The 13,007-nt window shown below is 39.6% G+C and overlaps 1 protein-coding gene across 1 annotated transcript; it reads right to left on the bottom strand.

Moving 5' to 3' along the window:
- Positions 1 to 7,547: 7,547 nt before the first annotated feature.
- On the bottom strand, positions 7,548 to 8,199 carry LOC137005329 (mitochondrial coenzyme A diphosphatase NUDT8-like). Its single transcript, XM_067366174.1, has 2 exons — positions 7,879 to 8,199; positions 7,548 to 7,800 (listed from the first exon to the last, which is right to left on the bottom strand). The coding sequence occupies exons 1-2, from the start codon at positions 7,948 to 7,950 to the stop codon at positions 7,570 to 7,572; spliced, it is 303 nt and encodes a 100-aa protein (XP_067222275.1). The 5' UTR covers positions 7,951 to 8,199; the 3' UTR covers positions 7,548 to 7,569.
- Between the last annotated feature and the right edge of the window lie 4,808 nt (positions 8,200 to 13,007).

Raw genomic sequence — 13,007 nt, 5'->3', positions numbered from 1 at the left:
AAAAGTCAACTTGGGAACAGATCAGCAAGAATGAGCCATATCAGCCATGCGGTGGTCAGGCATTCCTTCTCGCCAATGGACAGCAGCAGACTGCAATTGGAAGGGTGACTTGGAAATGTGAGGTCCAGGGACGTAAGATGGAGCTAACGTTATACATAATGAATGATACAGATTTGACCGTGCCAATCATCCTAGGGATGGACTTCCTGATGGATTCTGGATTGACTTTGGACTTCCAGAGATCAAAGTACATCATACCTGCCAGTGAAGGAAGAACTGAAGAAGCGTTTCCTTTCTCTCCACATGGACCCCAAGCAACAGTAAATTTTTATATAGCCTTACCCATCCCTCTTACATCCAGTGAAACCCATCTATCCATCCGAAAACTGGTTCAACAGGCTAATACTAGTGGTCAGTTCAAAACCAAATTGGAGAAGTTAATGTTGCAATGGCCTGCAATATGCACACATGAAATAGGGCATTCCAACCTGGTAAAACACCAAATTCTCACAATTGATGAAGTTCCTGTCAGGAAACGCCCATATAAAGTGTCTGTAGACAAGCAGCAGTTCATTGAATCTGAAATAAATTATCTGCTGACTAAGAAGATTGTCAGGCCATCAACTTCTCCGTGGGCAGCACCTGTTGTAGTAGTGCCAAAGAAGGATGGTAGTTCAAGACTGTGTGTGGACTATCGTGGTTTGAACGCAAAAACCTACCTCGATGCCTACCCTATGCCCCAAATTCAAGATATTCTTGAATCTTTGCATGGTGCCGCAATATTTAGTACACTTGACCTGAAAAGTGGATACTGGCAAGTGGAAATGGCACCTGACAGCATCCAGAAAACTGCCTTCGTCACTTCATCTGGGCTATATGAATTTTGTCGTCTTCCGTTTGGGCTCAAAAATGCTGCTGCAACGTTCCAGAGACTGATGGAACAGGCTCTAAGAGAACTCAAAGGCAAGTGCTGTTTCATCTACATTGATGACGTTGTAGTGTTCTCCAAGAATGAGGAAGATCATCTCTGCCACCTACAGCAAGTTTTTCATTGTCTCCATAAAGCCGGTCTAACCCTCAACCTGAGTAAGTGTAACTTTATGCAGCAGACTCTCACCTTCTTAGGTCACATTGTGTCAAGCAGTGGGATAAAAACAGATCCAGCAAAAGTGGAGGCAGTCACTTCTTTCCCAACCCCTCAGTCACTCAAGGATGTACAGCGCTTTCTGGGGCTTGCTGGTTGGTATCACCGCTATATTGCACATTTCTCTGAGAAAGCTGCCCCACTTCATGCACTGAAACAAAAAAAAATCTACTTGGGTGTGGTCAGAACAATGCCAACATGCATTCAACACTATAAAACAGGATTTAACCCAAGCACCCGTGTTGAAACCCCCTGATTTCAGTAAACCTTTCACAGTACAAACGGATGCTAGTGAGGTTGGGTTAGGTGCGGTACTCACTCAGGAGATGGCAGGTGAAGAAAAGGTCATTGCCTATGCTTCACGCTTACTACGAGGAGCAGAGAAAGCCTACTCTGTCTCTGAAAAAGAGTGTTTGGCTGTAATTTGGGCTGTGGAAAAGTGGAGGCCATATTTGGAGGGGCGTTCATTTACAGTTATTACAGACCATGCAGCACTGACATGGGTGTTCCAACACCCAAAGCCGTCATCACGTCTCACCCGTTGGACATTAAGGTTACAAGGGTTTCACTTTACAATAAAATATCGTAAAGGCCAATGCAATGTGGTGCCTGACATCTTGTCCAGAGTTCATAACCATACTCAGGAAATGATTGCAGTAATAAAACCCACCGACGTGTTACCAAATAACATGGAAGTGGATCTAGCACAAATTGCCAATGATCAACAAAGAGACCCAGAGTTACAAGAATTGATTCAAGAGACACAGTGCAAGGATGTTGCTGATCCTAACCGCATCCATTACGTGATGCAGAATGGTTTTCTCTTTCGTAGCCTACCAAAAGGACAAGGACAAAAACTCCAACTGATGATTCCATCCAGTCAACGTGAAGCTCTGTTACATTATGCACATGACAGTCCCCTTAGTGGACACCTGGGGAGATTGAAAACTCTTCTAAAACTACTCGACATAGCATATTGGCCGAACGTGAGAAATGATGTGTGGAAGTATTGCAAGGAATGTACCATCTGTCAAAAATACAAACCTGCAATAACCAAGTTGTCTGGTCATCTCCAATCAACGCCTGTCGTCGAACCTGGGCATATGTTAGGGGTGGACTTAATGGGACCTTTCCCTAAGAGCAGTAAACAAAATGAATACCTCCTTGTGGTTGTTGACTATTGCTCTAAATGGGTAGAAATGTTTCCATTACGGAAAGCCAAGACACCGCAAATAGCTCGGATTCTTGTGGAGGAGATTTTCACCAGGTGGGGCACGCCTACGTATTTGGTGTCGGATAGAGGAGTACAATTTACATCTCAACTACTCAGTGCAGTCTGCAAACAATGGGGGGTTATCCAGAGATTGACAACTGCTTATCACCCCCAAACCAACCTTACAGAAAGGGTTAACCGCAATCTCAAAACAATGATTGCCTCTTATGTCGGTGACCAACATCGACTATGGGACAAGTGGCTTGCAGAATTTCGTTTTGCCCTCAATACAGCATGGCACGAGAGCACTGGGTTTACACCTGCAGAGGTTGCATTGGGGCGAAAATTGAAGGGACCCATAGAAAGAGCCATCCACAAACCACCTGATCCAGACAATCCTACTTACTCCCTTATCGACAGACAACAGCAGCTCCGCAACGTGGTGAAGGCAAATGTTGAAAGAGCCCAAGATAAACAGAGGAGATACTACAATCAACGGCATAAATCAGTTCAGTTTCAGGTGGGAGATGTGGTGTGGGTCCGAACCCATCCTCTTTCCAGAGCTAACGAAGGGTATATGGCTAAGTTGGCAGCAAAATGGAAAGGCCCGGCAAGAGTAGTAAAAGTACTTGGACCTGTTAATTGTTCTTTGAGGTACATTGATGATCCTAATGTTGTAGAAACTGTACATGTTCAAAATATGAAGCCATGTTATGGTTTTAGTCAACCTTCTTCTGAGGGGGAGGGTATGTAACAATCTTGAATTGTCACATTAGGTGCCCTGGTAAATGTAGATCCACTACCTGACACTAGGGGCAGTGTGGCCCTGATTGCTGTAGTATATCAGCAACGTAGAGGTAGAAGAAGTAAGATTGGTTTGGTGCTACAGCATGGTGGATGGTGTCTGCAACCCACTCTTATGAGTCCTGACTGGGAATCTTTGGGGATTTTCTGCTCAGTCAATGTAAGGTGTTGTTTTTGCTTTTGTGTTTTTATGTATAGTTGTTTGTTTTGTTTTCATTTATATATGAGCTGATGTCGATTTTGTTTGCTTATTTGTAGAAGGACTCTTTAGTCTTTATGAACAATACAAAGGTGGATTATTCACCAAAAAGGCCCCTTTACCTCAGGAATTGTTGCCTTCAACTTCCTTGTGATTTCATGAGGCGCTAGGGGAAATGTATGCTGGTATGCTTGGGCACTTGTTGGATTATACCTGACTGGTTCAACTCACATCACTTCAAGATTTTTACTCCCTGGACTTCAGCTGCAAGGACTTCAACATTGCGAACTATCCAGATAAGTTACCATGTCACTTGGGAAGGGTGTTTATTTACACATGATCCTTCCCAGTGGTTAAATGATCTGACTCCAGTGGTTACTTGCTTACGGGTGATTTCATAACCTGATATTGATGATTGAATGTGTTCATTGTTTTTCTCTTTTACAAATTATATATACTTTTGCATCTACCGGTTGCCTTACTGAGTATTTTTGATTTTCATGGATCTTTTGCTGATGGTCCCTCCCTCATATAAATCTTGTGACAGTTTAGCTTAAAATACTAGGCCAAGTGTTACACCGTTATCAGAACATGTTGAAGCTCTCACTACTCAGTTTTTAGTTTCACTTTCTGCAGTGAATAATTGACTGGGATTTGAGACTTCTTCACCAGCATAACTCTAGTGCAAAGTACAGTCCTAGTGCCTTCATGGTTTAAAACATAAACAATTCCAATATTGTGTCATGACATTTGTCTGTCAACAATTGCTCTCAAAATGATGAACAATGATTCACATTTCATATCCCACATTTCAAAAAACAGTCTATGTAAAGTGCAAATATGAAAATAAATGAAAATCTGAAAATAAAATGGCCAGTAGGTGGCGGTAAATCTAAATGTGTGAGTCATTCATTCAGTCGTTCAAAACGCAGATTCATTCAGGAATCACCGTTGCTTGGAGATGCGCCACAGCTCTGGTGCGGCCTTGTTTGAAAGTAATTTCATGAAATAGAGTGAAAACGGACTGTACTGTGGCTAATGTTAAGTCACTTAATATCAACTTGTTTACTGACTTCAATAAGATCAGTAAGTATCATGTTACGTCCCCCTTTTGTCTAGGGGTGGCGGGAGAGTAACATATAGAAATAAAAAGTAATAAAGATATATCCCTTCAGAAACACAGGGCAAAAATGAGAGCGTTGGTTCAGTCTGCACTCCCAGAACTCACACGAACACAAAATAACTCTTCAAAAGGTTTATTTAAAGTAAAGTCTCTTATAACAATCAAGGATAAGGCAAAACAATAGAGAAACTCAAACAAGTAATGATAGACAACAAGACGCTTCTGGGCTTCAGGAGGGGGATAAAGCCAAAATAACAAACAAAAGGAGTAAGCTAACTGGAGTAAGGGAGTCTAAATAACCTATCAAAACAAAACATCACATAAACAACAAATCTCTTACCTGACTACCTTACTAACCAAAAACAGGGGAAAACTGGGGTTAGTAAAAAAAGAAAAGGGCACCCACCTCCCTACTGTGTCTGCAACATTGATAATGGGGCAATTACACACTGCCACAACAGCAGATACAACAGGTGTCTCTTAAAGAAGCTTTCACAGCAGCCAAGACAATAAAAGTTCTGGGAGGGAAGACAGGCCACACTCTCTCTGGGGAAGAGCCAGCTCCCTCGGTGTAAATGCAAGTTCCTCTCCATACTCTAACGAGGAACAGGTGGCATCAATTGGGCTCCTGCAAGAGGACAGGGAGGAACAGAGGAAACGGGAGAAAAACTACACTTCCCAGCAGGCTGTTGGGCATCAGGGAAACAGTGTCACATACACATTCACAAAATTACAAAACAATGAACGATATACGTCCTGGGATGTAACAATCACATTTGCAATCATGCCAATACTCAGAGAAACAGTCTTCTCGTCTGATATTACTTAACTTAGCTACATATTAGGCTTGCATCACTTGCCCACCATGACCGCAGCACTACCCCCACCGTCATTTTGATTTTTTTATAGTAATAAAAATCATTTAGTTCAGTTAGAGAACAGATACCGTTAAAAACTCAATTTAATGAACAGAACGAGAGTCGCAGGACAGATCAGCAGCAGGAGTCAGATTTCACCCATTTCGCCTCACTTTTCTGAATGACAAGACGACGGATGAAGATTTGGTTGAAAAGCGAAATGTAAACGCACATATTTAAGTGAGTTTGTCATTGCACTGTTTTGTTGTTGTGTTTTTCATTACGAATAATAATGAATCCAGCCACCATTCAAGCAATTGCCTCCTCCGAATTGCCGCTACTTCAAAAGGGAAAGTAATATGTGCACATTCATTTCATAAAGGTGTGTTTTTTAATTAATTTTGGAGGCATTTTCCCCCCAAGCCCCCGTTAATTTCCGACCTTGCTTATTATAATCCAAATCTAGTATTTCGAGTTAATTTGGCAGAAAAAACCATCAGTATGAGACGGTCAGGTAAGTGCATCATACCCGTTTCACCTTGTAAAACGTCTCTGAAGTGTAGTCCGTCGCGCACGTCTTTTGCACTTGCTCTGCTGACTGAAGCAAAGTCTTTGAATGAAGGCATGAAAAGCAGCCGATTGCAGTATGAAACATAACTGTTGTTCAGTGAAGATGCATTTTAGGAGTTGTACTTTTTTATTCCTGTTGTATTACAGATCTGTTCATGAGAATCAATTGGGTCACTTGCACTGATGCACCTAAATATTTTTTCACACTCAAGTTATTTTCACTCACAGATGTACATTTAATGGTCGCAGTGTAGAGGCCTGTTTTATTTCACTGACTCTGCGGAGCATATGAGGATAGAAAACACCGAAAGAAGGTGTTTTATCTGATTTACAACATGTGTTTTATAACATCATATTGTTTTGGAATTATATTTATGTGATGTGTGCTCCTTGACATTTTCCCTGAGACATTTTCTTAGACTTGTGATGTGGAGCAGACGAGGAGGTGCTTTTATTGTTGTTGTTGTTGTTGTTTACTTTATTTACAATACGTATTTTGTAACATCATATTCAGAATTTACTCAATACATGGCAGCCACCTGAAGTATATATGTGTGTGTGCAGAAAACTCAGGAGGTAAGAGCTGTTGTCTGCAAAATCCGCCCTCCCCATATCTAACAGGACAGGTAAGACGCATCGGTAAGGAGTGGTCCTTAGTACAAGTGACTCAGTGAAGCTGAAACTGTTTATGTTAATTCTAACAAAAAATTTACTAAATGTATTGTATTTTGTTTAGTTTTCACAGAAGGAGAGAATCAATTTCAAGCTCAGTCAATTCAAAATGAAATAAAGTGAAAAAATAAAAAATCAAATTTGTCAGTTTCAGTTCAATCTCAAATAACAAAATAACAATCAGTGCCACTTTTCAACCACACTGAAAAAAAAATCACATATATATAAACTTTCAAATAAAGTTCACTTTGAAATTCACTTCAAAATTCACTCCAGTTCAGCTCAAAATCTCAAAAACCAATTCAAAATTCCAGGGAAAGAAAGGAAAAAGTTATACTCTGTCCATTCACGAGTTCACGAGTCAAAAAGTTCATGAATGCACACAGACGAAAGTATCCCTTCTCAGGAAAGTTCGGTAACACTTTAGATTACCGAATTAGTACTGAGTAATTACAATTTAAAGCGTAACTTCTGCTAATTATAGTGTACCTATAAAGTAAGTAGTGTAAGTATCGGGGAACAATATGTAAAGTCCTGGGAATTCAATTCAATTCATTTTTTTTTTATTTTTTTTTTTTTATGAAGCACATTTAAAACCAAAGTGCTGTACATAGAGTTAAAAGAAAAGGAAAAAGAAAAACATAAATACAAAAGAACACATACAAATTACCAAGAATTAAAAGCACAGGAAAAAAGATGTGTTTTTAACATAGATTTAAATTCGGCAAATGTAGGAGCAGTTCTGACTGGTGGTGGCAAGCTATTCCACAGCTATGTATTATAATTTATATAATTATAATCTAAGTAATAATTTTAGCAGTGTGTCAAATTGAAATGAAAGATCAACAGTATAGTAGATATATAAACGGAGCCGGGCCCGAGTGTATTTTATCTTTTGGATATTTAGGAAATAAACCCAAGATATGAAATAAGCCCCAGACCGTTTTCATGAGATTCTGCCTAAACTGAGTCTGTAATGGTCAGAGTTCAGCAGGCAGCCTCTGTGCTGACGGATCTGTGCTGCGGCACTTCCTCTGGCGGCACAATGAGCGCCAGAGCCTGATCTAAGGCCACTGCCGTCAGACCCCACACCCGATACCTGGGGCTGTGAAACACGGGGAGCGTGTACCCGAAACGATCTCCGGTGCGGAAGTGTGTGTAGCCTCTGTTCTGGGCTTGACACAAATGCTCCAGAGTCAGGGTGAAAACCTCTTCCACCTGTCAGACAAACAGAAGCCGTGAGGACAAGCACTGCCGTGATGAGGAAGATCTGAAGACATTCGGAGGAAACTGTACCTCGCTGGGATTCGGTCGAAAACACAGAGTCTCCAGCGGTCCGAGATTGGCTATTACAGGCGCGATCATCATCCCAGACTGAAAGTTAGGAAACACGGACAGTTAGATGAACAATTACACTGATCTTTACTGCAGTTCAGAGCTTTGTTTTCTTTCTGACCTTCATCACGATCCTTTAACCGTCACTGTATTTACATACCGGAGATCGATATTCAATCACATCTGTCAGTATTTGAAAACGCACATCATATTCTTGTAGGTTACATCACATTTATAATACTTTTGACTGAGATTTCATGTAATCTAAAGCCTTTATTTCGAGATACAGCAGCTTACAGACTCATAAAGGAAGTTTTTAATGTATGTTTCTGAAACAATAATTACGCATTTTGATTGTAAATGTTCCATATATGTATTTACAGGTATGTTCTTTTGAGTCCATATATGTTTGATGTAACTAACTAACTAAATAATAAAAGAACTCCAGATAACCATTATCATCCGTTTTTTGTACTGGTGGTGTAAGGGAATAAGAATGAAACTCTTACTGCATGTTTAATCATATTTTATTAAAGTTTGGTTAGTGCATCATAGTGTCATGACTTTACTTTGAGGGGCTCAATCATTACTAACTCATTATTAACTAACATCAACTAATGCATTGTTAATGCATTATTTTGTAATGACTTCTCTTGAGAGGGCACATCATAACTAATACACTGTAAACTATTTACTAAATTCAGCACATGATTTTTTTAAACTTACTATCAAATACACATGTACCAATAAAACTAGTGTTCAGGCCAGTTAAGTGACGATGTGTGGCTTTTCACGGAGTCAGAGAGAGGAGGTACAGTATCATCACGGCCTGCGTCTGGATGGAGACTGAACTGTACTGATCCCAGGAAACGCTCTGACCATGATCCCAGTTTGGTCGTTTCTTTGGGAACTGTTCCAGTGAAGTGTTCTGTGTGGGTTTTTATTTTTTATTTAATATAAGATAAGATAAATCTTAAGTCTTTACTAGATAATCCAACAGGCAACCACAGATGAAGGCAGAGACCCAACAGGAACTTATATACACAGACGATTAACTAAAATGACAGATAGCTGTGATGATTATTGCAGTGTCCATGGTGACTGATTGTGGCGGGAAAACAGAACAAAGGAGCACATGTGACTACAAACAAAACGAAAGTCCATGTGGTGAGGGAAAAGTTGCAGGAGTTTGAAGGGAAAGACAATCACAAAACAGATAAAGAACTTTTATAGCATGTAGAAATGCAGAAAACACTAAATAGCGTATTTAGTGTAGATGAGGAGGATCAATTAATTATGTGCTATTCAGTAATGTTTATGACAAAGCTGCAGTGAAAAGTTTTAACTCTGTTAATATTATTTAAATTTGTTTCAAAGTCAGAGTACTTCTTATTCCTTCTTAAAGAGGCTGTTTGATTTGGTTTAGCCATACACGTTAATTAATGCATCAACTATCATATCAAACATGCACTAACATGTATTTAAGGCTGCTGTTATTTATTCAGGAATCCATAATGACTCTGTTGTAGTTAAGGTTAGCTCTTCATTGGTTCATGATGAGTTCATGCTTTCAATAATCATTAGTTCATGCTGAATTAAGTATTAATTCAGGTATTAGTACATGATTATTCACGGACCCTCATTGTAAAATGAGACTGTCCTCCAAAAAAAAAAAAAAAAAAAAAAAAAAGAGCCTATAGGTCGTTTTTCAAGCACCTTATTACGACCTATATTTACATTTTGAAGTCATGCGCCCTCTAGCGGGCGTAAAAATAATGACAGTGTCGTGTTACGTCTGTCATCATGAAATGACATATGACTGTCATTACCAATATAAATGCGTGTTCATTTAAATGCAATGGGTCTCATTCATGAAACATTGGTAAATATACGAGTAAATATGTGAGTGATTTGCGTGTAAAGAGACCTTCCCGAAAACTCTTCTCCTGATTCACAAATACTTCGTAAACATCAGAAGTGATAGTGAAATGTGTGTGTGTGTTAATGAAATCCAATCAGTTGTAAATGGGACGCGCGTGCACGCTCATTCTCAATTACCATAAATCCCACCCATTAAATCCGACTGACAACTATATATGGGCATCATATTATGACACCAAACGAAGGATTTTGGCCATTTTATAGGAAACAATTTCCATAACAATTAAGGGGCCATTAGTTTGCCCAACCCTATTGAAATCAATTAATTATTTGATTAAAGTGCTCCATTTGCAGATGCTATTACTGGCTCTCACTATAAAAGTAAAAAGAAAAAACGTATGTAATTACTATATAATATTTTTTCAAAATGCTGTGTAATGTACCTTATTAAGGTGAATTAAAATGCAGCCTTATTAATGAGCAAAACGTTCGGATGTTAAATGCACTATTTACGCGTGGCTGGGAGCAGGTGTAGATTTCTTTCGTACCAACTAACATTTGGAAAATACGAACATTTTAATGAATCCGAAAATTTACGCCAGAACCACTTTACACACGATTTACACAAAAATTTGTTCTGCTCGTGTTTCATGAATGAGACCCAATGTGTGGACATTTTACACCATTTCTCCTATTTCCATTTAGCAAAACTCATTTATTAATGACTACACCCACCCCACCCCTAAACCTACCCTTAGTGATTTATAGTGCATACACACTTTGAGCACGGGTTCCCTTGGATCGAACCCACGATCGCATGATTGCATATTGTTATTGCACTGCTCTGCCAAATATGAAAATATGACGCAGATAAAAGAGAACAATGCATTAAAATGAAAGTGTCCTGTTGTCGATAGGGGCGCAACTTTAGTAAACGCTCCTATGGGTCGTATTTCAGGGAAGTGACAACCTATATAGGCGTATTTGTTGGAGAACATGTTGGGTAAAGTGCTACCCATAATTTTTTTATGTTAGCTTTTGATCCTTTTTTGATCCATACATAAGTGTCGAGATACTGTTGTCACTGCTAGGCCTATTGGTTTTTAAAGTTGTTTAAAGATATTTTAGGTGTATTTAAGACTGTGGATTGAGATTCTGGGCATAGATGTTTTGAATATTTTTATTTTTTTTTATTTTTTTTTTATTTATAGTTATCTGTGTTTTGTATTTTTGAATGTCTTATTGTTTGCACAACACTGTGGTCAACATATTATGGGCTTCATAAATAAAATGGAATTGAATTGAAAATAAAAAAAACAAAATAAAATAACAATCAATAACTGCTCTAGCTGTTACAGTAGGACCAGCCAGGAGACAGAAGATAGGTTAACAGGTAGTTTATTGAACACAAGCAGAGTATATGGTGACAACAGGTGAGTATGCAGATGCAAAGTTTGTGACTGATGAATGGTATAGAGAATGATACTGTGCTTTGTGGTTGCAGGGTGATGATGGAGAATGATACTTGCTGAATGGAGTCGATGACTGCAGACAACACTTCACACACAGACTGGCTATGAAGGGAGGAACTCGGAGACAAGGGAAACAGGAAAGTAGCGAGGAGAGTCCTTGAGGTAAGCATTCAGGTAAGTCCTTAGATGTGAACAAGACCGGACAATGTGACTGTGTGTGTGTGAGTGTCTTAAGTAGTGCAGGTGATGAGTGAGCTGATGAGGTGCAGGTGACGGTGATCAGTAGTCCAGGGAAAGTGTGTGCTGTGATTGGTGGATGTTGGAGCCTGGCGTGTCTGTGACATTAGGCTTGTTTGAGATGAGCAAATTCTGCGCAGAATCGATCACCGGTGATCACCGCAAGATGCATGCCGGTTAGAAATGTGTCTGAGTGTGGGACGCCTTGGGCTGCGTTCCAGTTCGGTTTTTAAATGCCCTTCCCTCGCTAACTTCCCTCGGTCACGTTGACTCGGATGTACGTCATTGCTTACGTTGCACGAGTGCCCACTACTGGCGGAACCCTTGCAATGGGCTGAACTGGAACGTCCTAAGCCCTTGATCACTTGGAATCCACAATCGGTCTTTGTCAGGTGACGTCACACTCGTGAAAACCGAAGTGCATTATGGGTGTCGCCGCCATTTGTGAGGTATCCAAACAATCTCTGTATCAGTGCAGAGTTGTTTCTTCTTTGGCTTCTTTTCATTGTAAAAATGGCACACTTTTGTTGTGTGAAAAGCTGCAATAATATGTCCCACAATAGAAAATGTCAAAAACTTTACTACGAGATTAGATTTAGTCGGTTTCCTACTTGAAAAAAGGCTGTACGGGAGAGTATGTAGAGGCAATAACAGAGGCGCCGGATCGCATGGGTTGCCGCGGTGAGACGCAAAACATCACTTTCGTCAAGATATCTCCATTCATGTATGCTTGCTCTCTACATTTTCACAAAGGTGAGTTAGAGATTTCTGTTTTCTAAAGTAGCAAACGTTATAGCAACGCATTGTTTTGGATTGTATGTGCTATGAAACAATAGTCAATTTAAATAGTCAATTTAAACTAAACCTTTACTTGAATATGTCTACATTTTTTTTTTATTCTTAATTTTGCTAAGGCATTTTTATTTTATATACTTAAGGTACGACATAACCAACGATTGTCAACTTACAACATTTTTCACAGTCGATCAAAATAGGCAAGTATTGTTTTAATGGCATATTTACTTGTGAATGTCCACTGAATGTCCAATGTAGTGTGATTAACAAGGCTATTGAATATGTCCGAATGTGCGAATATAAAACCAACTTTACCCAAGTCAGTCAGCTGACACTATGGTCCATCAGGCTGGAGAAAGTGATCATCTTCACACTGAGAAGATGCAGGAGGCTGGAGGAGATGGTGATCTGCATGTGCAGAAGTAAACCGACTTGATATGTACAGGATGTCTGATGTTTGTTTTGGAGAGGATGATGTTAATGTACTATACGGGTCTGCCAAACCTGGGAACCTTTATGGCGTTATTACAATTTATTTTTTTTTTTTTTTGGTGCCTCTGATTCCAGATGCAACAAATACAAATTTCAAATGCTTCTGTGAACCTTGATGTACCTCAGATTTGATCTGCCTGCACAACACTTCTCATGTTCCCCTGAGACAGTATACAGAACATTCAATGAAACTGTGTCATATCTATATGCAAA

This window comes from Chanodichthys erythropterus, chromosome 17 (genome assembly GCF_024489055.1).
Source record: "Chanodichthys erythropterus isolate Z2021 chromosome 17, ASM2448905v1, whole genome shotgun sequence".
Classification (NCBI taxonomy): domain Eukaryota; kingdom Metazoa; phylum Chordata; class Actinopteri; order Cypriniformes; family Xenocyprididae; genus Chanodichthys; species Chanodichthys erythropterus.
Note: the sequence above shows the minus strand (reverse complement) of the source record. Positions and strands in the feature narration are given on the sequence as shown.